Here is a 27491-nt window from a genome sequence, read left to right as displayed (position 1 = left end):
ATGATTGCTATGGACTTCATTGTTGAATTGCCTCCTTCTGCTGGGAACACTGTTATCTTTGTGGTAGTGGATCGCCTTACCAAGATGGCTCACTTCATTGCTCTTAAGAAAGTTCCGTCTGCAGCAATCACGGCAGAAACTTTTATCAAAGAAATCGTCAGATTACATGGCTTACCGTCAGATATTGTGTCAGACAGGGGGGTCCAATTCACCTCGAAATTTTGGCAGGAGCTGTGCAAAAGACTGGAAATTCATTCATCTCTAACATCAGGTTATCATCCCCAGTCAAATGGACAAACGGAAAGAACGAACCAGACGTTGGAGCAATATCTGCGGTGTTTTACTTCCTCTGCTCAGGACGACTGGTTCTCTTTGCTACCCATGGCTGAGTTTGCCTATAATAATGCTAAACATTCTGCTACTGGTCAATCCCCATTTTTTGCAAATTCTGGGTTCCATCCAACAACCTTTCCTAAAGTGGTTATTGAATCTGCTGTCCCCAAAGTTCAAGAAAGACTAGGTTGGCTATCTGAAAACTTCATTAAACTTCAGGAAAATCTTCAGCAGGCACAGGACAGAGCTAAGTATTATGCAGATAAGGGAAGAAGAGAGAGTCCAAACTTGGAACCTGGAGATCAAGTATGGTTATCTACAACAAATCTTAAGCTACGGTGCCCCTCCAAGAAACTGGGCCCTAAATTCATTGGTCCCTTCTCAATCCTGAAAAAGATCAATGAAGTCGCTTTTAAACTCTCCTTACCTAATTCTTTACGTATCCACCCAGTTTTCCATGTCTCTTGCTTGAAGAAGGTGGTTACAGATCCTGTTCAGGGCAGGAATCCTAGCTCTCCAGGTCCGGTTCTGGTGGACGGAGAGGAGGAGTTCGAGGTGGAAAGGGTCTTGGATTCCAGGAGACGGGGAAGGTCTGTGCAGTATTTGATCAAGTGGCGTGGTTTTGGCCCAGAGGAGAACTCTTGGGAACCGTCACGCAATGTTCATGCACCAAGGTTGATCAGGGCTTTCCACAAAGCAAATCCAGGAAAACCAGCTCCGATAGGCATTCAGAGAATGCCCTTAAGGGGGGGGCAATGTTGTACTCACCTGTCCGCGCTGTCCTGGCGTCCCGTTCTCTCCATGCGCGCGCGCGCCGCCGGCCGTGGTCTGATGACTGGGGCAGGAGGCGGGCGCACGTTTGTGCGTGGCGGCATGGGACCTTGCGTGCGCAGGCGCGAGGTTCGGTGCACGCGGACGCATAGATATGTACGCATGCGCGAGAGCGGGGATACGCATGTACGCATGCGCGAGAGCGGGGATACGCAAGTACGCATGCGCGCACGCATGCGTGGTAAACTTGGCGCCAGAATTAGGTATAAAAGGCCTCCCCCAGCCATGGCTCGGTGCTGTTCGTTCTAACAGCTAGTGGGTTCGCCCGATCCTGTTGGTGCCTCTGGCCAAGCCTGCCTTTGATTTGTTCTGCCTGATATTGACCCGGTTCGCCTGACTATTCTCGATCTCCTGCCACTCGCTCTGACTCGGCCTGTTTACTGGACTCCGCATCTGTCTGCTGCCTGCCCTGTTCCTTGGACTGTACCCTGAACCACTCTGCCTGCCTGCCGCCTGCCTCTGACCCCGGATTGAACCTTTGACGACTCTGCTTGCCTGCCGCCTGCCTCTGACCCCGGATTGAACCTTGACAACTCTGCTTGCCTGCCGCCTGCCTCTGACCCCGGACTGTATCTTGATCATTCTGCTTGCCGCCTGCCTCTTTACCCGGATTGAACTCTGACCAGCTAACCTTCTCCACATCGTGGATCCGTTCTCTCGACCACTAGAAGGTGATCCCAGTTTGCGACCTGGTAGGGCACTAGGCAGCGAAGACCAGAAGCGACCCCCTCGGGTCGTTCTTTGGTGAAGACCCGTGGTCACCTAGACTCCGCATCTGGGTAAAACCTTGCTCCCTAGTGGAAGGGTCAACGCACCACCAACGCTACTAGTTACCTATCAATCACGCCATAACACCTACCCTGCTCTCTGTTTCATTCTTCACTGCTCAGCCTGCTTCTTATCAGCCCTGATAAACTCCCCGACTGAGCATTCAGTCTGGCTTTGCTCAGGAATCATTATAGCTGAGTCAGTCTTCTCTGATGTTTTTTCAAGCCCAAGTCTGCCCCCTTCTGGTTCTGCTCTAATGACTCAGCTATAACCCAAAGTAATTCAGGGTCCAGCGATCGCCAAATACCAGAATTACCCTTATGCGCCCTGCGCACTATAGCACCAGTGCTATGACAGCGCACAGCTTCACTGCTCGGTGCTAAGGGTCGAAACCACCTGCTTTGAGAAACACATAGCTTCCAACTGTCCCTTTTTCAGAAGGTCAGTTCCTCTTTGGGAGCCATGTCCCCCTGTCCCTCTTTCTTCCCCATCTGTCCCTCTTTCTTCCTCATCTGTCCCTCTTTCTTCCTCATTTGTCCCTCTTTCAGGACTGATGTACAGATCTATGTGAATATATGTATTTTTCTACTGAAAATGTGTTTATTTGACTCTAAACGTAATTACCATCCTTTAATTTATATTTCTTCATTTCAAATGTTAATATGAAAAAAAACTAATGGTGATCTGGGGCCTTGCTAGGCTAGTGCCCCGGATCTATTCTGGGGTGCCCCTGATGTCCCCCAGCTGTGGTGCCTCAATGAAGGGCATGCTGGGTGCTGTGGTGCCTCTATGTGGGCCTACTAGGTGCTGTGGTGCCATGCTGGGCACTGTGATGCCTTTATGGGGGCATGCAGGGAGCTGGGGTTCTTCTATGGGGGCATGCTGAGAGTTGTGGTGCATCAATAGGAGGGAGGCCTGTGAGGTGGGGGTCCACTAGATGGTCAGGTAATGCTATGGGGGCAGCAGGCCAGCCCACCCAGCAGAAAGCCAGACCAGCCAGCACAGAAGCCAGGTATCTCTACCTAGTCATATTTAAGTGGCACTGCCTACTTATGTGATATGCTGCATTTTTTTTTATTAATGGAGAGGGGGCTTCATCCAACATTTTGCTGTGCAGGGCTACTTAGACCGCTGTTAAAGAGGAACTCCAGTGAAAATAATGTAATAAAAAAGTGCTTCATTTTTACAATAATTATGTATAAATTATTTAGTCAGTGCTTGCCCATTGTAAAATCTTTTAAATCCCTGATTCACATTCTGACATTTATTACATGGTGACATTTTCTCTGCTGGCAGGTGATGTAGCTGCTGCTTGCTGTTTTGGCAGTTGGAAACAGCTGTAAACAGCTATTTCCCACAATGCAGCAAGGTTCACAGACAGGAAACTGCCAAGAGTACGTACTCAGAATTTCTTTGTGGGAGGGGTTTCACCACAATATCAGCCATACAGCGCCCCCTGATGGTCTGTTTGTGAAAAGGTTAAAATTTTCATGGGAAAGGGGGTATCAGCTACTGATTGGGATAAAGTTAAATTTTTGGTTGGAGTTTCTCTTTAAGTTCAAGTAAGTTTGGCTCCCGTCATGACCACACCCACATTCTGGTGCCTGGCCACACCCATTTTCTGACTGGAGTGCCCAAAAGTGCCCCGGATCTCTTAGGATCCTAGCAATGCCCCTGGTGATGATAGAACGGACCAGTGTGGTTTAAACTCTATAAAATTACACCTTTTGCTTATTTATTTTTAGCGGCATGTGTGGCTAGGGGTGTGGTGGGGGTGTGGTTAGAGGCGTGGCAGGGGCATGTCTTAAAGCCTCCCTATTCTCATCTCAAAAAGTTGGGAGGTATGAGAAACAAACATGGGGTACATAATAATACAGACAACGGTATACACAGAATATAGACATTGGTACATAATACAGAATTGGTAGACGTAGCGATTACAGTGACAAATGTAACACGATGAACAAAATATACATATAGCACATTCCAAGACACAAAAGGGTGACAGGGCCCTGCCCTTGCGAGCTTGCAATCTAAAGGAATAGGGATACAAGAGGTGGAGGTAGTGTACAATATGTATACCTAGAGGCAGTGGGGCTAATTCAATTCACTTTTTCTCTTAGGAGGTAATTTTTCATCTGTGAGATTTAAAAATAAAAAATATCGGACACTTACCTTTTGGAGGGGGACGCCTGTGGATCCTCCAGTGGTGGAAATACAGGAAAGGTGTGGCCATGTTCTTTAAGTGGGAGGGGTATGCGCCAGAGCCCAGCTCTCTGGTGACACATCTACTGCAGCTTGCTGAACTGTCAGAACTCATCCTTATTAGAGGATTGATTCGTTTCTGTGTGGCCTCTCTGTGCACGAGTGCTAGCACCATTCCGCTCGGGTTCCGGCAGAAATAGCCTTGCGACCAGATCGGGTCTGTGCTGCTGTGCAGGTGCAGAAGGCTGCGCAGTACCGCGGTCCTGATCCGGCGCTGCTTTTTCAGAAGATAGCAGAGCGCGATGGTGCTAGTGTGCCTGCCCATGCGGCCAGAAAGCTCCTTTTTTGGGACACCTATTTCTTGCTTTCTATACTGAGGCACCTATTCCTGACTACCTATACTGGGGCACCTATTCCTGACTACCTATACTGGGGCACCTATTCCTGACTACCTATACTGTGAGCAGAGCCGAGGCAGAGGCGAGAGAGGCTCCAGCCTCAGGGCGCAATGTAGGAGGGGGTGCACAACTCACTCAGTTATCATTTCCCTATTGTGTTTGAAGCATAGAGAAATAATTAAAGGGGATACATGGCAGTGACTGCAAGCCAGATAACTAGAGATTAAGGTTTTAGGGGCCCTGGGGCACCTCAAAGTCTAATAGCAATCAGTGTGTGACAGCTGGGGTGGGAGGGATGGAGGGGCGACCTTTGGTGTCTCAGCCTTGGGCGCTGGAGGACCTTCTCCCAGCTCTGACTGTGAGCATCTATTCCTGGCTACCTATACTGAGGCACCTATTCCTGACTACCTATACTGGGGCACCTATTACTGACTACCTATACTGGGGCACCTATTTCGTGCTATCTATACTGTGAACATCTATTCCTGGCTACCTATACTGGGAGCATCTATTCCTGACTACCTATACTGAGGCACCTATTCCTGACTACCTATACTGGGGCACCTATTACTGACTACCTATACTGGGGCACCTATTTCTTGCTATCTATACTGTGAACATCTATTCCTGTCTACCTATACTGGGAGCACCTATTTCTGACTACCTATACTGAGGCACCTATTCCTGACTACCTATACTGGGGCACCTATTTCTGACTACCTATACTGAGGCACCTATTCCTGACTACCTATACTGGGAGCACCTATTTCTGACTACCTATACTGAGGCACCTATTCCTGACTACCTATACTGGGGCACCTATTTCTTGCTATCTATACTGTGAGCATCTATTCCTGACTACCTATACTGAGGCACCTATTCCTGACTATCTATACTGAGGCACCTATTCCTGACTACCTATACAGGGGCACCTATTTCTTGCTACCTATACTGGGAGCACCTATTCCTGGGTTACTTATACTGGAGCACCTATACCTGGCTACCAAAACTGGGGGCGCCTATTCCTGGCTACCTATATTGGGGGCACCTATTCCTGGCTACCTATAATGGAGGCACCTATACCTGGCTATTTAATGTAGGGTGAGGGGGCACGGGTCCAAATTCCGCATCGGGCCCAGAGGTCTGTAGCTATGCCACTGGGTGCACGTTAAAAAAGGTATTCCGATTAAAAATCAAAAAGATCAAAAGTTGATAATTGAGTAAAATGTTTTTCAGTCTAACCCCCCTTTTTGCCATATAGACTCTTATGAAATTGCGGCAACCTCAAACAACTTCCTCGAATCACCTGAGAAATTGAATCAGTTTTGTCAAATCATAGATTTTTTAAAAACCGTACCGTGTGTGGCTACCGTTAGCCTGATTAGAGCATGGGCGTTATATTTTTTAGGAGTTGGTTAAAATCTCCTGTTCAGTAGCTGCAGCATTCATCTACTTTCGTCCTACTTAGCAGAATCTTGGCTATTAGTCCCTGAAGAACAACTGAAGCAATCTGTGCCATCTGCTGCCAACTACGCCAATTGTCCCGAATCTGTCACAGGAAACGTCCCTGATTTAAACTTGGCTGCCAAGATCTGCTCTTCTTGTCGAGTGTCCCGATTCGTATTCTGTGGACTTTGGATCAATTTTCCGACCTTTTCACCTACTGAGCTTGTGGGCATAGGCATGGTCAATTAGATGCCCATGATTCTGGCCTGTGTGCAGATAATGGGCTGTGTGCAGCAATTCCTAGGGCGATTGTGCTCATGTTTCACCGCAATTTTGACGCGTGCACAGTAAACGGTACAGCGCTTCCAGCAGAGGCGTAGCTAGGGCTTTCAGCGCCTGGGGACAAAGACTATTAATGCACCCTCCATGGAGGGACCTGCGCCGTGCCCAAAAAAAGGGCGTGACCACGCAACAGAATGTAGGCGTTGTAATGGGTGGGGTCAAATATACATGACGTTAGCAGTGGTGTAAAAGGTGTGCCGGGGAAGTTTGAGCTCTGCCATAGTGTTTCCCCCTAAAATACATGTAATCTGACAGCATTTCACCAAAATACATGTAATTTGGCAAAGGTTCCTCCAAAATACAGATAATATGGCAATGGTTCCCCAAAAATAGACATAATCTGGCAGCAGTGGTTCCTCCAACATACATATAATCTGGAAGCTGTTTCCCAAAATACACTTAATCTGGCAGCAGGGCCGGCCTTAGGTTTCACAGCGCCCTGAGCGAAAAATGATTTTTGTGCCCCCCTTCATCCTCTTTGTGCGTGCACGCGCGCGCGCGCACACGCACGCACGCACACACACACACACACACACACACACACACACACACACACACACACACACACACACACACACACACACACAATTCCTTTCCTCCTGAGATATCTCCTAGGACAGCATCTCCCAACCTTTTTTGACGTTGTGACACATCACGCCAAATGCTCAGATCTCTGTGACACGTCTCATATTTATAATAGAAAAAATACTATTAATAACCACGACTGGATGGAAAGAGTGCATTATCCTGAATATACTTAAAAATGAAGGCTAGAACCTTTCAGGAATATTAATAAAAACAATCAGTAGGACAGTTAGCCGCTCTTCCCCCCTCCCCCCTACCATTTAGAATGACAAAGAAAGACAATTTGCACCACACGTTATAGCCGCAGTGTCCCCCCCCCCCTTAAAAAAATAAACGCCCTCAAACTCAGTATAGGTAGGTAGCCAGGTATAGGTGCCATAGTATAGGATCTCATGTGTAGGTGCCCTCAATATAGGCTGCCAAGCATAGGTGCCCCAGTACAGGAAGTCAGTTGAAGGTTTCCATCCCCCCCATAGGTAGACAGGCGTAGGTGCCTCCAGTATAGGTAGCCAGGTGTTGGTGCTCTCAGTAAAGGCAACCAGCTATAGGCGCCCCCTTGGAAGCCGGCGCCCTAAGCGACCGCTCTGGTCGCTCATATCAAAGGCAATGTCTGGCAGCAGCGGTTCCCCAAATATACAGTTAATCTGGCAGCAGTTTCCCCAAAATAGGTGCCCCCAGTATAGGTGACCAGGCCTATAGGTGTCCTCAGTGAAAGAAACCAGGCCTATAAGTGTCCCCAGAATAGGTAGCCAGGTGTATATGTGTCCCCAGTATATGTAGCCAGGTGTATATGTGTCCTCAGTATATGTAGCCAGGGGTATATGTGTCCCCAATATATGTAGCCAGGTGTATATGTGTCCCCAGTATATGTAGCCAGGTGTATATGTGTCCCCAGTATATGTAGCCAGGTGTATATGTGTCCTCAGTATATGTAGCCAGGTGTATAGTGGCCCCAGTATATGTAGCCAGGTGTATATGTGTCCCCAGTATATGTAGCCAGGGGTACATGTGTCCCCAATATATGTAGCCAGGTGTATAGTATTCCCCACTATATGTAGCCAGGTGTATATGTGTCCCCAGTATATGTAGCCAGGTGTATATGTGTCCCCAGTATATGTAGCCAGGTGTATATGTGTCCTCAGTATATGTAGCCAGGTGTATAGTGGCCCCAGTATATGTAGCCAGGGGTATATGTGTCCCCAGTATATGTAGCCAGGGGTACATGTGTCCCCAATATATGTAGCCAGGAGTATAGTATTCCCCACTATATGTAGCCAGGTGTATATGTGTCCCCAGTATATGTAGCCAGGGGTATATGTGTCCCCAGTATATGTAGCCAGGGGTATATGTGTCCCCAATATATGTAGCCAGGTGTATATGTGTCCCCAGTATATGTAGCCAGGTGTATATGTGTCCCCAGTATATGTAGCCAGTAGGGATGATCGGAAAGAGCATATTCCGTTCCGCCGGAATTCGCCAGCGCTGAATTCCGTCGCTATGAAAATTACGCCGGATTGTTGCGAAATTCCACGGAATTCCGGATTCCGGCGGAAAAATTAAAATAATCGCAAATGGAACCTTGTTGATGCGATATGGTAGTACATAGACCCTATTGACTGTTCCCTTAGTCCTTTTTCTCCTCCCTTCGTCCTTCCTCCCGGAGGGAGGAGGGTCTCGTCTTCAAGGGAATTGTTGGATTTCAAAAGCCAGCTTATATACATTGGCCGGGAATCGACCCCAGGTCTAGTGCTTGGTAGGCAGCTCTCTTCACCACTATACCACCACCAACACTACATGCTGAAGCCAGCCTAGCATGTACCATTATGATATATCCAAGAGAAACATGAGCTTGCTTAGGGATTTGTAGGATGTCCAAAGCCAACTCACATACATTGGCCAGGAATCGAACCCAGGCCTACCACTCTGTAGGCTGCTATCCTAACCATTATACCACCAACACAACACACTACTACGATATATCCAAGAAAAAAATTAGCTTGCTTAGGGAATTGTAGGATTTCAAAAGCCATCTTACATAGCCCCTTAAAAGAAAGTGTCATTAGGGCCTTATTGTAACATAGATTGTAGTGTAACTATTTCAACTAATGTACCTTTCTTAAACTTGAAGATTGTATACAAATGTAAGCAGACTGCAGAGTGGTGCAGCGGAAGTGTGCTGGGCCCATAACCCAGAGGTTGATGGATCGAAACCATCCTCTGCTAGGCATGATTTCATTTTTGCACCTCACTTTATCGCATGGGCAAAACGGTTTCCATAGCTCTGTAAGAACAACAACAACAACAACAACAAATAACATTTGTAAAGCGCTTTTCTCCCGTGGGACTCAAAGCGCATAAGCATGGCTCCGACCATCGTGGTACAGAGGAAGAATTTTATAAATCTGGAAATGCCAGGCTAAACAGGTGGCTTTTCAGTCTGGATTTGAATAGCTCCAGGGATGGTATGCACCACCCACTGACATGTGACAGATGCAGCGCCCACTGACATATGACGCATGCAGCACCCACTGACATATGACGCATGCAGCGCCCACTGACATATGACGCATGCAGCGCCCACTGACATATGACGCATGCACTGCCCACTGACATATGAGGCATGCACTGCCCACTGACATATGATGTATGCACCGCCCACTGACATACGACGTATGCACCACCCACCGACATATGACACATGCACTTCCGACTGACATATGACTCATGCACTTCCCACTGACCTATGACGTATGCACTGCCCACTGAGATATGACGCATGCACCACCCACTGACATGTGACGTATGCACTGCCCACTGACATATGACGCATGCACTGCCCACTGACATGTGACGCATGCACGGCCCATTGACATGTGATGCATGCACCGCCCACTGACATATGACGCATGCACTGCCCACTGACATATGACGTATGCACTGCCCACTGACATATGACGCATGCACTGCCCACTGACATGTGACGCATGCACGGCCCATTGACATGTGATGCATGCACCGCCCACTGACATATGACGCATGCACTGCCCACTGACATATGACGCATGCACTGCCCACTGACATATGACGTATGCACTGCCCACTGACATATGACGTATGCACTGCCCACTGACATATGACGTATGCACTGCCCACTGACATATGACGTATGCACTGCCCACGGACATGTGATGCATGCACCGCCCACTGACATATGACATAGACTTGTAGTGGAGATTGGCCGGGACCTGGAGAGGTAGTTTGCTATACCCAAATGTTTACTATACCCGAGTCTATAATAATGAGATTATACTGTATCAGGGCCTCTTCACCATCCATATATATATGTCCATAGATATAAATAATCTAATTCACATTCCAGGTTGATAGAGACATCTTGAACAGGAACACACCTGTGTCTCTACATACCAAACTATTCATTTACATCTCATACTCCAAAGACAGGCAGCACTTATGCTAATGGTTCTATATATATATATATTACTCTGCCTAATATATTCACATTATATAAATAGTACGTAAATCAAATAGAAATATTATAGATATGATGACACGTGCCTTCCACTGATCAAAGTTAGATAAACAGCAAATGCTAACTTTATGTCTATGGGACTTAAATATGGATTTGTAGTGAAAAGAACATACGGTAATGAATACAATTGCTTATTTTTTTACAGTATTTATTTAGAGATGATTTAGTCAGTTTGTTTGCCCATTGTAAAATCTTTCCTCTTCCTGATTTACATTCTGAAATGTATCCCTGGTGGTGACATCTTTATTTCTGTCAAGTGATCTATACGGAATGTTCGTTACTGAGAGTTCAATGCACAGAGGGAGATACTGGTTGCTTGGCAGCTGGAAAAAGACGTTATTTCCCACAATGCAATGAGGTTTACAGACAGCAAACTGTCAGGACCATGGTCATGACATCACACTGTGGGAGGGGTTTCACCACAATGGGCTCTATTCTCAAAGAGGCCAAATCACCGCAAAATATTACCGCAAAATTACCGCCAGCGGTAATCTCCGCATTTTTTCTGCATTCACTAAAATTTTCCGTATGCGGTAAAAAGAGTGCGGAAACAGCAATTAAACGTGCGGTAAACATGCAGTAAAAAGGTTGCATGAAAAATAGTTTAAAAAAAAAAATTAAAAGTCCACCAAGCACAGCACTTAAGCCTCCAGACATCATTAAAATCAATGGGATGTGAAATATATCACCTACTACTTGTAGGTGGTAAAAAATCGGTAATTAACGCTGAAATAATGCGCCTGAAATATTTTGTGAATATGTTTTTTTTGCGCACATTTACCGCATGCGGAAATAACATGCGGAAAATTTTGTGAATCTCAACATGGCGATGTTTTGGTCGCAAATTTCCCACACTGACTTTACCGCATGCGGGAAGTCATTGAGAATAGAGCCCAATATCAGCCATACAGCGCCCCCTGATGATCTATTTGAGAAAAGGAAAAGATTTCTCATGGGATAAGGGTGTATCAGCTACTGATTGGGATAAAGTTACAGTTCCTCTTTAAGGTGTGCATTAACCATGCAATTTAGGGGGGCGATTGACCTTTTGATGTGAAAACTGTGATCGTAGATTATGATTGGTCGAGCCTGTAAATGGGATAAAGAGTATACCCAATACGATAAATTCAAATAGCATTGATCTGAAAAATGGATCAATCATCTGATCAATAAAACTATCTTTTGTGGTGAATTGGCACCAACAACACTATATGATCTGATTGACTGGAAAGGTTGATCCTTCGCTAAACAAGTAAATAACACCCAGATATGGCAGGTGGTGGATTCCGCATCATTGGGGAATGGATTGGGTGGTAGTGATTGATTCTGTCACCTTGCCCACTTGATCTCGATAAAATTTGATCGATAAGACTTTTAGATTTGATCTCAATAAAGGTGGCCATTAACAATACAATTTTGAAGATGATCGCTTCTCCAATTTGATCGTAATATTGACAACATTGATATGGTCTTTAGATCGATTCCATTCGCCTGATCGAATTGGAGAGCAGCTATCTCTGACTACCTATACTGGAGAGGGGGGCTATTTATGGCTATCTGTACTGGGGAGTACCTCTGGCTACCTAGTAGCCAGGGTGCAGGATGTCTGTACAGCGATCATCCTCAAGACTGTCATTCAGTACAGTCGTACAATCGTTGCCCAATCCTCTGTCTGTGTGTAGCAGGGAGGTCATGGCTGGTCTGACATTTCTGTCTGATGCTTTCCAGGAAAAAAAACAGCTGTGTCCCTGGAGATGAGGCAGCTGCGTCCCCAGCATGGGACCCTCATTGTGTCCAGGGCCGGATTTGTACTTTTTACCGCCCTAGGCCAATTATACCATCTGTATGGTTGTTATCTCTGTTTGCCCCAATGAGAATTCTCCTTATTTTCCATCATTGGTTTCACAGACAATAGCTATTTTAGTAATACGCATATAGATTATAAGTTATGTTTTCCTTAAGAACTTTTAAGTTATGTTTGCCATCTTGTTAATGATGGACCCATTTATTGTGTCACCATGTGAGTTAGGCTGATGTGTACAGTACCTTCAGGATGGAGCTTACATGTCTTGCAGGGATGACAAGTACAGGACAGAGAGTTCAAATGTTAAAGCTGTCCTTGTAGATAGGGATGGCTGCATAGAACAGCTTTACTGCCCTTCACTGAGCCGCCCCTACATTTCTAGCGCCCTAGGCCATGGCCTATGTGGCCTTGCCAGAAATCCGGCCCTGATTGTGTCCCCTCTGCACAGAATCAGCAGCTAATCCCATCATTGGGATCATTGCCCTTCCCATCATTGTGCAGCCCCTAATCCCTCCTCTCCCTTGCATTGTGCAGCCCTCCTCCTCACCGCCCCGCCCCCTGTCAATGTGCGGCCCGCCTCCTCAGATATGCCTCCTCCCCCGCCCCGCCCCCTGTCATTGTTCGGCCCTTCTCCTGCATCCCTCCTCCCCGCCCCGCCCCCTGCTATTGTGAAGCCCTCCTCCTCTTGCATCCATCCTCTCCAGCCCCGCCTACTTCTATTATGCATCCCTCCTCCCCTGCCCCGCCTCCTATCATTATGCAGCCCTCTTCCTCCTCCTCCTAGCTACTGCCCGCTCATTGTACGGCCCGCCTCCTCCGGCATCCCTCCTCCCCCGCCCTCTGTCACTGTGCGGCCCGCCTCCTCCGGCATCCCTCTGCCCCCTGTCATTGTGCGGCCCTCCTGCTCCGGCCTCCCTCCTCCCCCGCCCCGCCCCCCGTCACTGAGTCAGTCAGTACGCGCCGCCCCCTCCGCCTGTGTGTCGGTACTGGTGGGGGTAAGATGGACGCTGTGTGATGCTGTGATCCGTGTCTGCGAGGATTGCTCCCCCCCATCAGGAGCCGGTCCCGCTGTGTGACTATGGAGGGACGGGGAGAGCCCCGAGTATAGCCCCGGAGACCCCGGACTGCCCCCCCCCCTTCCTGCACCACCATGGCCGGGATCATCAAGAAGCAGATCCTCAAACACCTCTCCAGGTCTGTGTCTCCTCTCATCATCCACTGACTGCTGCTACTACTGTTATGTATGCTGTACACCCTCCATGCATCTTATCCTCCTCCACTGACTGCTGCTACTACTGTTATGTATGCTGTACACCCTCCATGCATCTTATCCTCCTCCACTGACTGCTGCTACTACTGTTATGTATGCTGTACACCCTCCATGCATCTTATCCTCCTCCACTGACTGCTGCTACTACTGTTATGTATGCTGTACACCCTCCATGCATCTTATCCTCCTCCACTGACTGCTACTACTGTTATGTATGCTGTACACCCTCCATGCATCTTATCCTCCTCCACTGACTGCTACTACTGTTATGTATGCTGTACACCCTCCATGCATCGTATCCTCCTCCACTGACTGCTGCTACTGGATCTCATCCTCCTGCTCACTACATCCACTATGCTATACACCCTCCATGCAGCTACTGCTTGTATGCTGTACTTCCTCCATGCAGCTACTGCTTGTGTGCTGTACACCCTCCATGCATCTTATCCTCCTCCACTGACTGCTGCTACTACTGTTATGTGTGCTGTACACCCTCCATGCATCTTATCCTCCTCCACTGACTGCTGCTACTACTGTTATGTATGCTGTACACCCTCCATGCATCTTATCCTCCTCCACTGACTGCTGCTGCTACTGTTATGTATGCTGTACACCCTCCATGCATCTTATCCTCCTCTACTGACTGCTGCTACTACTGTTATGTATGCTGTATACCCTCCATGCATCTTATCCTCCTCCACTGACTGCTGCTACTACTGTTATGTATGCTGTACACCCTCCATGCATCTTATCCTCCTCCACTGACTGCTGCTACTACTGTTATGTATGCTGTACACCCTCCATGCATCTTATCCTCCTCCACTGACTGCTGCTACTACTGTTATGTATGCTGTACACCCTCCATGCATCTTATCCACCTCCACTGACTGCTGCTACTACTGTTATGTATGCTGTACACCCTCCATGCATCTTATCCTCCTCCACTGACTGCTGCTACTACTGTTATGTATGCTGTACACCCTCCATGCATCTTATCCTCCTCCACTGACTGCTGCTACTACTGTTATGTATGCTGTACACCCTCCATGCATCTTATCCTCCTCCACTGACTGCTGCTACTACTGTTATGTATGCTGTACACCCTCCATGCATCTTATCCTCCTCCACTGACTGCTGCTACTACTGTTATGTATGCTGTACACCCTCCATGCATCTTATCCTCCTCCACTGACTGCTGCTACTACTGTTATGTATGCTGTACACCCTCCATGCATCTTATCCTCCTCCACTGACTGCTGCTACTACTGTTATGTATGCTGTACACCCTCCATGCATCTTATCCTCCTCCACTGACTGCTGCTACTACTGTTATGTATGCTGTACACCCTCCATGCATCTTATCCTCCTCCACTGACTGCTGCTGCTACTACTGTTATGTATGCTGTACACCCTCCATGCATCTTATCCTCCTCCACTGACTGACTGCTACTACTGTTATGTATGCTGTACACCCTCCATGCATCTTATCCTCCTCCACTGACTGCTGCTACTACTGTTATGTATGCTGTACACCCTCCATGCATCTTATCCTCCTCCACTGACTGCTGCTACTACTGTTATGTATGCTGTACACCCTCCATGCATCTTATCCTCCTCCACTGACTGCTGCTACTACTGTTATGTATGCTGTACACCCTCCATGCATCTTATCCTCCTCCACTGACTGCTGCTACTACTGTTATGTATGCTGTACACCCTCCATGCATCTTATCCTCCTCCACTGACTGCTGCTACTACTGTTATGTATGCTGTACACCCTCCATGCATCTTATCATCCTCCACTGACTGCTGCTACTACTGTTATGTATGCTGTACACCCTCCATGCATCTTATCCTCCTCCACTGACTGCTGCTACTACTGTTATGTATGCTGTACACCCTCCATGCATCTTATCCTCCTCCACTGACTGCTGCTACTGGATCTCATCCTTCTGCTCAGTACATCCACTATGCTGTACACCCTCCAGGCAGCTACTGCTTGTATGCTGTACACCCTCCAGGCAGCTACTGCTTGTATGCTGTACACCCTCCAGGCAGCTACTGCTTGTATGCTGTACACCCTCCATGCAGCTACTGCTTGTATGCTGTATACCCTCCAGGCAGCTACTGCTTGTATGCTGTATACCCTCCATGCAGCTACTGCTTGTATGCTGTACACCCTCCAAGCAGCTACTGCTTGTATGCTGTACACCCTCCAAGCAGCTACTGCTTGTATGCTGTACACCCTCCATGCAGCTACTGCTTGTATGCTGTACACCCTCCATGCAGCTACTGCTTGTATGCTGTACACCCTCCATGCAGCTACTGCTTGTATGCTGTACACCCTCCATGCAGCTACTGCTTGTATGCTGTACACCCTCCATGCAGCTACTGCTTGTATGCTGTACACCCTCCATGCAGCTACTGCTTGTATGCGGTACACCTTCCATGCAGCTACTGCTTGTATGGGGTACACCTTCCATGCAGCTACTGCTTGTATGCTGTACACCCTCCATGCAGCTACTGCTTGTATGCTCTACACCCTCCATGCAGCCACTGCTTGTATGCTCTACACCCTCCATGCAGCCACTGCTTGTATGCTCTACACCCTCCATGCAGCCACTGCTTGTGTGCTGTACACCCTCCATGCAGCCACTGCTTGTGTGCTGTACACCCTCCATGCAGCCACTGCTTGTGTGCTGTACACCCTCCATGCAGCCACTGCTTGTGTGCTGTACACCCTCCATGCAGCCACTGCTTGTGTGCTGTACACCCTCCATGCAGCCACTGCTTGTGTGCTGTACACCCTCCATGCAGCCACTGCTTGTGTGCTGTACACCCTCCATGCAGCCACTGCTTGTGTGCTGTACACCCTCCATGCAGCCACTGCTTGTGTACTGTACACCCTCCATGCAGCCACTGCTTGTGTGCTGTACACCCTCCATGCAGCCACTGCTTGTATGCTTTACTCTCTATGCATCTACTGCTTGTATGCTGTACATCCTCCATGCACCTCACCCTCCTCCCTCACCCTCCTCCATGCATCTACTGTTATGTATGCTGTACACCCTCCATGTAACTCCTTCTTCTTGAATTCTGTACATCCTCCATGCATCTGATGCTGTGTATGCCTTCTGTACATCCTCCATGCATCTGATGCTGTGTATGCCTTCTGTACATCCTCCATGCATCTCCTGCTACTATTTATACACTATGTACACCCTCCATGCATCTGCTGCTATGTATGCACGCACGCTGTATATTGGAGTAGCCCATGGCAGCCATCGGCTGTCGTTATTCTCGCTGTTGTACGCAAGTCGGCCGAGATGGTCGGAGCAGCAGCTGTCCAGAGATACATGTGAAACAGTCAAAGCAATGAACGGCGCCATAGGTTGATAGTGTACTGTGTGGGTTTATTGTGTGATAATCTTATGTCTGTAGGTTTCGTGTGACTATTGCTAGTCCTGTTACTCCTGCATGTATCAAAAACGACCCAAGCCAGCAAGCGATCGATCACTCTCAAATTCGCCATCAGACGGATCGCGGCGTTCAAGCTATATTTACTTCCTTGCGATCTCACTTAAATCTAATATCGTCTGAACAGCGAGCAGTTATGCTAATTGCCGTCGATTCTGCCTACTCTCCTCCCTATCCACGCCACAGACATTTACAATACTTCACTTTTTTTTATTGATAAACCGCTTAAAATCGATCGTAGGTTGGTTGATTGGGATTTATTGGCGGGCAACTGATTCCTGGGAGATTGGACCAAATCAACGGGATTGAACTGGCTGAAACTATCGATACATGTGTGGTCAGCCTCAGTGATGGAGAAATGATTGGACGTTTAGAAAAATGTCCCCGCCTTGTGAGTCCATGCTTGCGCCAGGCTTCCTGCCGATTACGCATAACGCTCTTGTCAACGGTACAATCTACTTATAGGATCCCTCAATCGCTTTTCGATCAAGTCTGAGACTGGCAGCTTTGGCATATCTATAGTGTAAAGCAATCGTTCTAAAGGTGGCCACTAACGATACAATTGGCGAACAATTGTTTACAAACTATTCTTCATATGAACGATTGGAAATTATTGTCTGGGACCACTGCTGGACAAAACTCCCAGAAGCAACCAGATCAGATTAATCAAGGAGATTTTTGTCCATTAGTGGTTCCAAACGATCACTTACGATCGTTCATACGAAGAATCGTTCATAAACGATTGTTCCGCAAATTGTATCGTTAGTGGCCACCTTTTAAAACTGTCACCAGTAGTTTGTTGGCATCTGCTGGGTGACCCTACTGCCCTCAGGGTAGTGTCCATTGGCGTCCACCGCAGCTTTATCGCGATTGACGCAAACAAAAGTCGAGCCGTTGCCCGTGGAAACAGCAACAGATTTATTACGTCCAGAGCAAACATAGTGCAGTTGCCCAGGGCATCCAATCAGGCTTCGCCAATCGCACGAAGCAGGGAATCTGGATTGTTTACTTTGCGACAATCTCTATCCTATTCTTCCTTTTTTTTTTTTTTCAGCTGATATTTATTTAGCTGCTCTGGGCAACCGCCACGTCCGTTTTTCTGTGCTTTTGATCATTCCGCTTGCTTTTGTGTCTGCGCCTGGGTCTACCGTGACTCAGTACAGTGCCCCGCTGAATATATGACATCATCGGCTGCGTCGCAGATTGGGGAAAGACCTCCTTGCAGCATTGCCTGTTAAGCTGCCCAAGAGATCTCCCCTTTCCAAAAAAGGATTCGCCTGGGCTGTTTTACTCCCATTTTACGCCCGGGGCATAACTGGAGGGGAGCAGAGCTGCGATCGCTGGGGCCCAGAGCTGTGGGGGACTCCATCTACTAACCTCCCCTTCCTCCAATACAGGGGACTATATCAGATCAGGTGTTTTGTGGTTACACTTGTTATGGGTGTGAAGATTATAATGGCTACACTTGTTTTATGGCCCTTGTGAGATGGGCCCCAAGGCCCTGAAGGGCACCAAGTGATGGGGGGAGGGGGGCATGACTTGTAGATATGCCAGTTTTATTTTAATTTTTTAACTTGGTGCCATTTGTGTGATGCTTTTGCCATGTTGTTCTGTGGTGGGGTGGGGCAAATCCGCCCGTTCCCTTGGTTTAGTGCGGTCCCCTTACCACAAAACTTTTTAACACCCCCGTTATAAAGCAATAGAAAGGGGGAACGCTTATCGGCCGCGTTTTGCTTCGTTATTTTTCTTGCCCGTTGCGTCGCCAACCTGTTTGTTGGTTTTTTTCCTGCCGCTCCGAGCTGGTGCTTATAAATAGGAGTTGAAGGAACTTGCTATAAATATTTTATTGGGGCGCCACAGGAGTTTTACGACTGTGCGGGGGTGTGAGTGTAACAAACATCTAGTGTGTGTGGGGGGGGTTTGGAAATAATTGAATGGCGATTGCAGTCATATGAAGGGTTAACTAGACTATGCAGCAGGGGAAAGTATGCGAATGCTGCATTCTGCTGTACTTTGACATGCAGGGTGGGTGACGTGACTCAGGAAATTACAAAAAAAAAAAGAAAAAAGGGCTCTGTAAACATGATGTCATGCTAGGGGGTGTGAGGGTCCAAGGGTGACATCTGTGACTGGTGGTGTCTGGGGCGCCCAAGGTCCCCTGTCACCTCGTTATCATCCCTTTACATCAGAGGTTTGTACAGATAGACTGTATATTTCTCTCCCGCCTCCACCTCTTGTAGGGAATTTACAACTGAACGCCTGGCAGTGTTATTGGGAGGAGGCGGAGACATGGCAGCCATCCTCTGATTAACCCCTTTGTCGCCTACTCTTTAAAGGGAACCTAAACGGAGAGGGATATGGATGTTTCCTTTTTAAAGGACGACGATCGCGGGAAAAAAGTAGGCAGTTAAAATCGGACAGAACCGACAGGTTTTGGGCCAGTCCATCTCCTCATGGGGGAATCTCTGGGGTTTCTTTCCTGCACAGCAGCTTAACTGCCAACATGGTAAGATACCAGCCCGTCTCCCTAGTTACTTGCACACTATTTTGTCAATTTAAACTGCTGCTCATGAAATGCTGTTGAAAATAAAGAAAACCCTGAGAATCCCCCATGAAGAGGTGGACTAGTCCAAAACCTGTCGGTTCTGTCAGATTTTAACTGCCCACTTTGTTCACGATAGTGGTCCTTTAAACAATACCAGTTGCCTGGCAGTCATGCTGATCTCTTTGGCCGCAGTAGTGGCTGAATCACACACCTGAAACAAGCATGCAGCTAATCCAGTCTGACTTCAGTCAGAGCACCTGATCTGCATGCTTGTTCAGGGGCTGTCGCTAAATGTATTGGAGACTCAGGATCAGCAGGAGAGTCGGGCAACTGGTATTATTTTAAAAGGAAAAATCCATATCCTTCTCAGTTTAGGTTCCCTTTACAGTGGATCTGAACTCTTGCACAGGGCAGAAGGAAAACAGAGAAAAATGCACCCTGTATGTATTTAGAGAGTTTAGCCTGTCTAATTCCCCCTCATCTGTACTAATCACAAGTATTAAGTTGATCTCTCCCCTGTGTCACCTGACTGCCACGGCAGATAAGCTCATTTGAAAGAACAGGATGTTGGCAATATGTCTGCTTCCTTGAAAGCAGGAAGTAGACACACAGCAGATTTATTGTAGGATTTGTATCAGCTGTAACAAATTAATGTTTTTCTTTAAAGGTTATTATGCTGCTGCGTATATTTTAGAGTAGAGAAGTAGTTCCGAGTTCAGGTCCACTTTAACCTTTTGGGGACCAACGTACGTTGAATCTACATCCAGCAGGTGGTGTTGCCGCCATGACAGCTCACATCTCCCCTCAGTGATCAGCAGCTATCGCGTATGGCTGCTGATCACGTGATCACTATGATCGCCGGCGGATCGTAGTGATCAATTTGACAGCTGCAGCAGTAGGGGGGAAAGAAGAGGATCCACTCACCTCCCTGCCATTCCCACGACGATCGGCGCTCCCCACCGCTCTTGCCAGCATCTCTGCTCCTTCTGACGTTAGCGCGGAGTCCTGGCTTGATGACATCATCAAGTCGCGACCCAGAACTGAGCGGCAGTAGGAGCTGAGATGCCGGCCGGAGCAGAGGGGTACGCTGCGGCTCATCACTGGAGCCTGGAAGGTGAGTGAAGGGGGTGCACCTGGTCACCATGGGAGGACACTGCCCAGCAAGACACTGCAGGGAATCAGCTGCCTTAACCCCTCAAACGTGCCCCCACTTTTCAGCAAAAACGCCTGGTCCTTAAGGAGGGTTAGGCGGCCGGTACCGAAAAGGTTAAAAGATACCCACGGTCACATGATGAGATAGACATGAGCATGTACAGTGCCTAGCACACTAACAACTAGGCTGTGTTCCTTTTTTTTTTCTTTCTCTGCCTGAACGAGTTAAATGTCAGGTATGTAAGTGGCTGACTCAATCCTGACTCAGACAGGATTTTCCTAGCGGAAAATGGCTTCTGAGATCAGGGAAGAGATATAAAGGTCCGTAGTTCATAGATTTTAGCTCTGACATACTTCAATGAATGTATCATTGGGCAGAGACAATGAAACAGTTAAGACTTAAAAAGTAGATTTAAACATAAAATAAAACTGTGGAATATCTTAAAAAGTCATTTTTAGGAGAAGGAAGATAGATACAATCGTTTATTTCACTAGTTTATTTTCGCCTTGGGCGTCCTTTAACTTTGGTCTCTCAGACAGTTCTGGAGATTTCGCTGGCACCCTTGTTGTTGACATCGATGAGCTGGCATAGTGTTACTTGGTTGGTTTCCGTGCCAGGGGACTTTTGACGGAGTTGGCAGAGCGACAGGGCAGAAGTTAGGGACTCGCTCACTGTCTAGCAATCTCACATCCGATAGATGCTGTTGTCATTTTCTGTAAAGGGAAAACAGAAAGGGACACCGAGAGCCCAATATAGTGTAGTATAACCAGGCTGTGGAGAAAGATTTAACCTCAATTCTGGTAGGGTTATCAAACAAATTGCCTCATGTACGGTAATTTACCTCATGAGGTAATGACATTTAGCAATTATGGTCGATTTTAGTCACGTTTTACCTCGGGGTAAATTATGAGGTAATTCATGAGGTAATTTGCATTAGTTTTACCGAAAATAGCTATTCTCTTGGACTTTAGGGGGCATGTTAGCACATAATTGACCGATCAGTTTAAGGCCCCATTCACACTTACAAAACGCCGGCGATTTTTGCCGGTGTTTTGCAGTAGTGATTTTTGTTTTTCCGCCATTTCACATGGAAAAATCACTGTACCCCCGCGGCGATTTTGCCGCGATCGCGTTTAGCGCTTTTATACCACTGAACCGCGATCGCTGGGAAATAGCCTGAATATGGTGCAGGCGACGCGTTTGCCCGTTTTTGGGCGATTTGCGGCGATTAGTGCAAATCGTCCAAGCAAGAACGGGCCCATAGGGTTTCATTACGCTTGCGCTTTTAAAAAGCACTAGTGTTTGAGCTTTTTGCCGAAATCACGGCAAAACGCTCTAGTGTGAATGGGGTCTAAAGAGACTCTGAAGCGAGTTTAAATCCCCTTTTTGAACTTGTATTTATGTTTAGTATAATCCCTGCTAAACCGCCGCTATCCCGCGGCAACACGAGGGGTTTATACTCCCCAAATCCCCCCCTGCAAAATCCACGACTTTCTTGGTCGTAGATTCGGCTGGTCATGGAGGCAGAGCTATGAGCTGCAGCTCTGCCTCCAATAGCATCAATCTGCCGGCGGATCTCCGCCTCTCCCCCGCCCCTCTGTGAAGGAAGACTGAGAGGGGCGGGATTGACGCGCTGAGAGGCAGAGCTACAGCCATAAGTTCTGCCTCTATGAGGAAGCGCTCCCCGGACACATCAGAGGGGATTTGGGGGGTTATAAACCCCTCGTGTTGCCACGGGATAGCAGCGGTTTAGCAGGGATTATACTGCTTAACATTAATACAAGTTCAAAAAGGGGATTTGGACTCGCTTCAGAGCCTCTTGACCTGCCTGGACCTGGAGGTAAAGTCAACTTGTATGCATTTTGCAGTTTTTAGTGGAGTCCCTATTGCTGTTTCTAGTGCCGTTCTTATTCAGGCTGTGTAATAGAGAAGCATGGTAGAAATAAAACTCCCAAGTATTTAAGTTTTTTTTTTTTTTTTTTTAAGGGATGCCTATAAATATACTTTTCATAGGTTGCTACATAATCAAATACACCTTCTCCCCTCTAAACATATTCCAAAGACATCCTAACTTATGGAAGACAATTAAAGGGAACCAGAGACGAAGCACCCTTGTGTATTTTACCATATATATCAGTAAGAACATTAGAGAAAACACTTACCATGCTCTCTGTTTCATCCTCACTGCTAAAAGTGTCTGTTATCAGCTGTGATAAGAATCCTGGACTGAACATTCAGTCTGGGTTTGCAGGGAATAATTATAGCTGAGTCATTTATAGCAGAGCCACACGGGGGCAGGCTTGGGCTTGAAAAGACACCAGAGAAGACAGACTTGGCTATAATCTTTCCGTAGCGAAGCTAGACTGAGTGCTTAGTCGGGGATTCTTATCAGAGGTGATAACAGTCAGATTAAACAGAAAACAATGAAACAAAGAGCAGGTTAGGTGTTTACTGTCATGTTCCCACTGATTTATAAGGTAAAATACATGAGGGTGCTTCATCTCTGGTTCTCTTTAAAGCAGGAGTCTCAAACTCAATTTACCTGTGGGCCGCAGGAGGCAAAGTCAGGCAGGGCCGCATAAGGAATTTCACAATCGCAGCGCATCGCCGCCACTGCCCGCCCCTCTCACTCTTCCTTCACAGAGAGGGGCCGGAAGAGGCGGCGATCCGTCAGGGGGGTAGAGCTGAAGCTGAAAGCTCTGCCCCTTCCAGGAAATGCCGGCGGATTGCCCCCCGGGCGATTTGGGGGCTCTGCAGCCCTCGTTTAGCGGCGGGGATGCGGCGGATTACTTGGGGGCACTGAAGCGAACTATAAGGAAGCTTTTGCCGGCGAGGGCCACAAAATATTGTATCGAGGGCCGCAAATGGCCCGCGGGCCGTGAGTTTGAGACCCCTGCTTTAAAGACTATTATTTATTTACTGCATGCTTACTGCTCAAATACCGCACTTTTTACCTCACTTTATGCATTTACCTTCAGTTTTGCCTCATGTTTGGAATTGGAGAAAAATCTTTCAGAATTGCTAAAAAAACAAACAAACAGGAAAATACCTGTTGAGGTATTTTACCTACAAAAAAATATTTACCTCACATCGCTACCAGAATTGAGGCCTTCTGTGCTGTTATACTCACAAGTGTGGTTACGTCAAAGGCAACCACTGTATAGGCGGGTGGGGAGCATTAGGGCCTGACCCCACTCAGGTTAAGAGGTCACTCTCTGTAGATAGGAGACAAGAGGTAACACACCTCCACTGAGGGTGGACTCGAGAATGTAGCGAGGAGGGAACAGAGGCGCCAATAACAGGATAAAAGCGTTAAAAAAAACTTTTAAAAGAGGAGGTACTTACCTCCCCAGTAAGTAGACACAGTATCAGGCGCTTGGCAGCTGGACTGACCAGTACTAGTTATTGCTCCCGTTATTGCCTGATGAAGCAGGTTTGATCCTGCGAAACGCGTTGCATTGTGAAGTGTATAAATACATTTTGTTATTGACTATTAAAGAGAAACTCCAACCTAGAATTGAACTTTATCCCAATCAGTAGCTGATACCCCCTTTTACATGAGAAATATGTTTTTAACAAACAGACCATCAGGGGGCGCTGTGTGACTGATTTTGTGCTGAAACCCCTCCCACAAGAAGCTCTGAGTACCGCGGTACTCTGGGCAAACTGCCACAATGTAACAATGTTCACAGACAGGAAATAGCTGTTTACAGCTGTCTCTATCAGCCAAAACAGCTAGGAGCAGCTACATAACCTGCCCACAGTAACAATGTCACCATGTAATAAATGTCAGAATGTAAATCTGGCAGAGGAAAGATTTTACAATCAGCAAACACTGACTAAATCATTTATACATAATTATGGTAAAAAATGAAGCACTTTTTTACTACATTATTTTCACTGGAGTTCCTCTTTAAATCAACCAATTCAGTGTCTACTTACTGGTGAGGTAAGTCCACCACTACCTCCTCTTTTAACCGCTTTTTTTAAACGGTTTTATCCTGTTATTGGCCCTCTGTTCCATCCTCGCTACATCATCATTCTCTGGGTGGTATGGGAACATTTGGACGGCATCCCTTTTTCCAGGGCTTTGGCTGGGTTGCCATGTCTGCTAAACGTGTTGTAAGGATAACACATGATGCAGGAGGGCTGTCTGGCCCGCTGGTTATGTGGATTTGCAAAGGAATGTTTTCCTACGGAGATGATGAAATCCTAATTACACAGGAGAAAGTTTAAGCTGAGGGGAAAGTTTTTAAGTCAACTGAAGTGAGAAGAATAAGGTGGTTGCCATATTTATTTCCTTTTAAACATTACCAGTTGCCTGGCAGCCCTGCTGATCTATTTGACTGCAGTAGTGTCCGAATAACACCAGAAACAAGCATGCAACTAAACTTAATCAGCAGGACTGCCAGGCAACTGGTATTTTTTTTTTTTTTTTAATGAAATACATATGGCAGTCTCTTCTCAGTTCAGGTGTCCTTTAAACTTTCCCCTCAACTTAAAGTAAACCCGAGGTGAGAGTGATATGGAGGCTGCCATATTTATTTCCTTTTAAACAATACCAGTTGCCTGGCAGTCCTGCTGATCCATTTGGCTGCAGTAGTGTCTGAATCACACCAGAAACAAGCATGCAGCTAATCTTGTCAGATCTGACAATAATGTCAATCGCCTGATCTGCTGTTCAGGGGCTATGGCTAAAAGTATTAGAAGCTCCACAGGACAGGAATCTGAAGAGAGAGGTATATGGAGGCTGCCATATTTATTTCCTTTTAACCACTTGCCGACCGCACGCTTATACCGTGCGTCGGCAAAGTGGCAGCTGCAGGACCAGCGACGCAGTACTGCGTCGCCAGCTGCAGGCTGATTAATCAGGAAGCAGCCGCTCGCGCGAGCGGCTGCTTCCTGTCAATTCACGGCGGGGGGCTCCGTGAATAGCCTGCGGGCCGCCGATGGCGGCTCGCAGGCTAAATGTAAACACAAGCGGAAATAATCCGCTTTGTTTACATTGTACGGCGCTGCTGTAAGGCAGATCGGCGATCCCCGGCCAATCAGCTGCCGGGGATCGCCGCCATGTGACAGCCTGTCACTGGCTGCACAGGACGGATAGCGTCCTGTGCAGCCCCGATCTCCGGGGGGGGGGGGGGGGGGGGAGCAGGTAGGAGAGGGAGGGGGGAATTTCGCCGCGGAGGGGGGCTTTGAGGTGCCCCCCCCCGCCAGCCACACGCAGGCAGAAGAGATCGGACCCCCCCAGCACATCATCCCCCTAGTGGGGAAAAAAGGGGGGCAATCTGATCTCTCTGCCTGTTACCTGATCTGTGCTGGGGGCTGCAGAGCCCACCCAGCACAGATCACTAAACACAGCGCTGGTCCTTAAGGGGGGGGGTAAAGGGTGGGTCCTCAAGTGGTTAAGCAATACCAGTTGCCGGGCAGTCCACCTAATCCTGTGTCTCTAATACTTTTAGCCATAGACCCTGAACAAGCATGCAGCAGATCAGGTGATTCTGACATTATTATCAGATCTGACAAGATTAGCTGCATGCTTGTTTCTGGTGTGATTCAGACACTACTGCAGTCAAATAGATCAGCAGGGCTGCCAGGCAACTGGTATTGTTTAAAAGGAAATAAATATCCATATCTCTTTCACCTCTGATTCACTTTAAGTTGAGGGGAAAGTTTTTAAAGGACAACTGAAGTGAGAAGAGACCGCCATATTTATTTCATTAAAAAAATACCAGTTGCCTGGCAGTCCTGCTGATCTGTTTGGCTGCAGTAGTGTCTGAATCGCATGCCTGAAACAAGCATGCAGCTAATCTTGTCAGATCTGACAATGTCAGAAACGCCTGATCTGCTGCATGCTTGTTCGGGGGCTATGGCTAAAAGTATTAGAGGCAGATGATCAACAGGATAGCCAGGCAACTGGTAATATCTTTGGCAGCCTCCATATCCCTCTCGTTACAGTTGTTCTTTAAGATAGCTGGCAGGAATGGGAAGAGATACTGGATTATGTTGGCGCCCAAATGCCTTTGCAAGGATATCCCAGGGGTGTGGCGTGTGTCAGCCCAGGTCTGTGTGTCACCCCTTGGGCACCCCAGATACAGTGCTTATAGAGGGTTTTGGATTTGAAGGAACCAAAAATTAGGCACCTGGAGGCTGCCATATTTATTTCCTTTTAAGCAATACCAGTTGCCTGGCAGCCCTGCTGACCCTCTGTCTCTCATACTATTAGCCATAGCCCCTGAACGAGCATGCAGCAGGTCAGATGTTTCTAATTGAAGTCTGACAGGGTTACCTGCATGCTTTTTTCCGGTGTGAGATTCCGACAATATGGATGCATGGAAAATCAGCAGGACTGCCAGGCAACTGGTATTGATTAAAAGGAAATATGAGAGCCTCTATATATCTCTCATCTTGGGTTCCTTATAAGGAGCTGGGGAGGGGTTGGGTTTGTAGTACTGTTAGTAGTACAGATGGACCATAAGACTGGGTTCACACTAGGTCTGGAAACGTATCCGTGGCTCAGTTTTTCAAACCTGAACAAAATCGGAGCCACGGATAGCAATGTTAAAGGATACCACAACTGACATGTGGCATAATGAGATAGACATGTGTATGTACAGTGCCTAGCACACAGATAACTAGGCTGTGTTCCTTTTTTTCTTTCTCTGCCTGAAAGAGTTAAATATCAGGTATGTAAATGGCTGACTCAGTCCTGACTCAGACAGGAAGTGACTACAGTGTGACCCTCACTGATAAGAAATTCCCCTTTTTTACCTCTTTCTTGCTC

At 47.4% G+C, this 27491-nt stretch overlaps 1 protein-coding gene across 1 annotated transcript in view; it reads left to right on the top strand.

Annotated features, from left to right (window-relative positions):
- Nucleotides 1-13205: 13205 nt before the first annotated feature.
- The window catches only part of BLTP3B (bridge-like lipid transfer protein family member 3B), a 177916-nt gene continuing 163630 nt past the window's right edge, over nucleotides 13206-27491 (top strand). Inside the window, exon 1 of the mRNA XM_068278319.1 lies at nucleotides 13206-13456. Coding sequence (XP_068134420.1) covers nucleotides 13413-13456 — 44 coding nt within the window. The 5' untranslated portion in view covers nucleotides 13206-13412. The remainder of the gene's footprint in view (nucleotides 13457-27491) is intronic.

Source organism: Hyperolius riggenbachi, chromosome 3, assembly GCF_040937935.1.
Source record: "Hyperolius riggenbachi isolate aHypRig1 chromosome 3, aHypRig1.pri, whole genome shotgun sequence".
Classification (NCBI taxonomy): domain Eukaryota; kingdom Metazoa; phylum Chordata; class Amphibia; order Anura; family Hyperoliidae; genus Hyperolius; species Hyperolius riggenbachi.
The sequence above is the reverse complement of the archived record's forward strand: the minus strand, read 5'-3'. Positions and strand labels throughout refer to the sequence as shown.